The sequence below is a fragment of the Sceloporus undulatus genome, unplaced genomic scaffold, assembly GCF_019175285.1.
Source record: "Sceloporus undulatus isolate JIND9_A2432 ecotype Alabama unplaced genomic scaffold, SceUnd_v1.1 scaffold_28013, whole genome shotgun sequence".
NCBI lineage: Eukaryota > Metazoa > Chordata > Lepidosauria > Squamata > Phrynosomatidae > Sceloporus > Sceloporus undulatus.
The window spans coordinates 1-1,388 of NW_024830926.1; the positions used below are offsets into that span (position 1 = coordinate 1).

Consider the following 1,388-nt stretch of genomic DNA (forward strand, 5'->3'; position numbering starts at 1 on the left):
TTTCATCCCGCCACCCTCGACGCTTCCCTCTGCCTCAGGAACTTTGACGGAGACGTCTGCCTCTGGTAACTCAACTTTAGCTTTGGGAAGGGAGACATCGGTTTCCACCTTGGGCAGGCTGACTCCCACTTGCGGAGTCTTGACCTTGGGCATTTTGACACTGGGCATCTTGACATCTGGCATTTTGAATTTCCCATTCTCTACCACCTCCACTTCTAGGCTTGGTGCTTCCATCTCGGCCTTTGGCAGCTTAACGTCACCTTCAAGTCCGACGGAAGGCAGGGTGACTTCAACCTTGAGTTCAGGCTTAGGGACCTCAATCTCCATGGACGGTAAGGTGATTTCGGCTTGTGCAGCTGATTTTCCTTTGGGAAGAGACACTCCAAACTTTGGCATGTGGAACTTTGGCTTTTTAAACTTGCCGTCCAACCCTTCTGCCTTTATCTCGGCCCTGTCCAGAGCAACCTGGGCTGATGGTGCCTCCAGCTGTAGGTCTGGAGCTTTGAGTTCCAAGGAAGCCTGGCCTGAAGGGAGCTTCACGTCGGGTGCTGAGAGGCTGACGTCTGCTTGAAGGTCGCCTGTTTTGAGCTCTGGTTTGGTAATGCTGAGATCAGCAGAGGGAAGTGTTGCATCTACCGTCGGCATGCTAAGGTCCACGTCGACTTTGGGGCCTTTGACATCTGGTTTGGAGAAGCCCATGCTGGGCATCTTGAACTTTGGCATGTGAATTTTCATCCCGCCACCCTCAACGCTTCCCTCTGCCTCAGGAACTTTGACGGAGACGTCTGCCTCTGGTAACTCGACTTTAGCTTTGGGAAGGGAGACATCGGTTTCCACCTTGGGCAGGCTGACTCCCCCTTGTGGAGTCTTGACTTTGGGCATTTTGACACTGGGCATCTTGACATCTGGCATTTTGAATTTCCCCTTCTCTCCCACCTCCACTTCTAGGCTTGGTGCTTCCATCTCTACCTTTGGCAGCTTAATGTCACCTTCAAGTCCAACGGAAGGCAGGGTGACTTCAGCCTTGAGTTCAGGCTTAGGGACCTCAATTTCCATGGATGGTAAGGTGATTTCGGCTTCTGCAGCTGCTTTTCCTTTGGGAAGAGACACTCCAAACTTTGGCATGTGGAACTTTGGCATTTTAAACTTGCCATCCAACCCTTCTGCCTTTATCTCGGCCCCGTCCAGAGCAACCTGGGCTGACGGTGCCTCCAGCTGTAGGTCTGGAGCTTTGAGTTCCAAGGAAGCCTGGCCTGAAGGGAGCTTCACGTCAGGTGCTGAGAGGCTGACGTCTGCTTGAAGGTCGCCTGTTTTGAGCTCTGGTTTGGTAACGCTGAGATCAGCAGAGGGAAGTGTTGCATCTACCGTCGGCATGCTAAGGTCCACGT

General features: G+C 52.8%; 1 protein-coding gene across 1 annotated transcript; it reads right to left on the reverse strand.

Moving 5' to 3' along the window:
- Positions 1-3: 3 nt before the first annotated feature.
- LOC121918727 (neuroblast differentiation-associated protein AHNAK-like) lies at positions 4-1,382 on the reverse strand (the record flags this gene model as incomplete). The annotated part of the gene is made up of 1 exon (XM_042444734.1): positions 4-1,382. A coding segment is annotated over exon 1 (1,371 nt), but the record flags the coding sequence as incomplete, so codon positions are not given.
- Between the last annotated feature and the right edge of the window lie 6 nt (positions 1,383-1,388).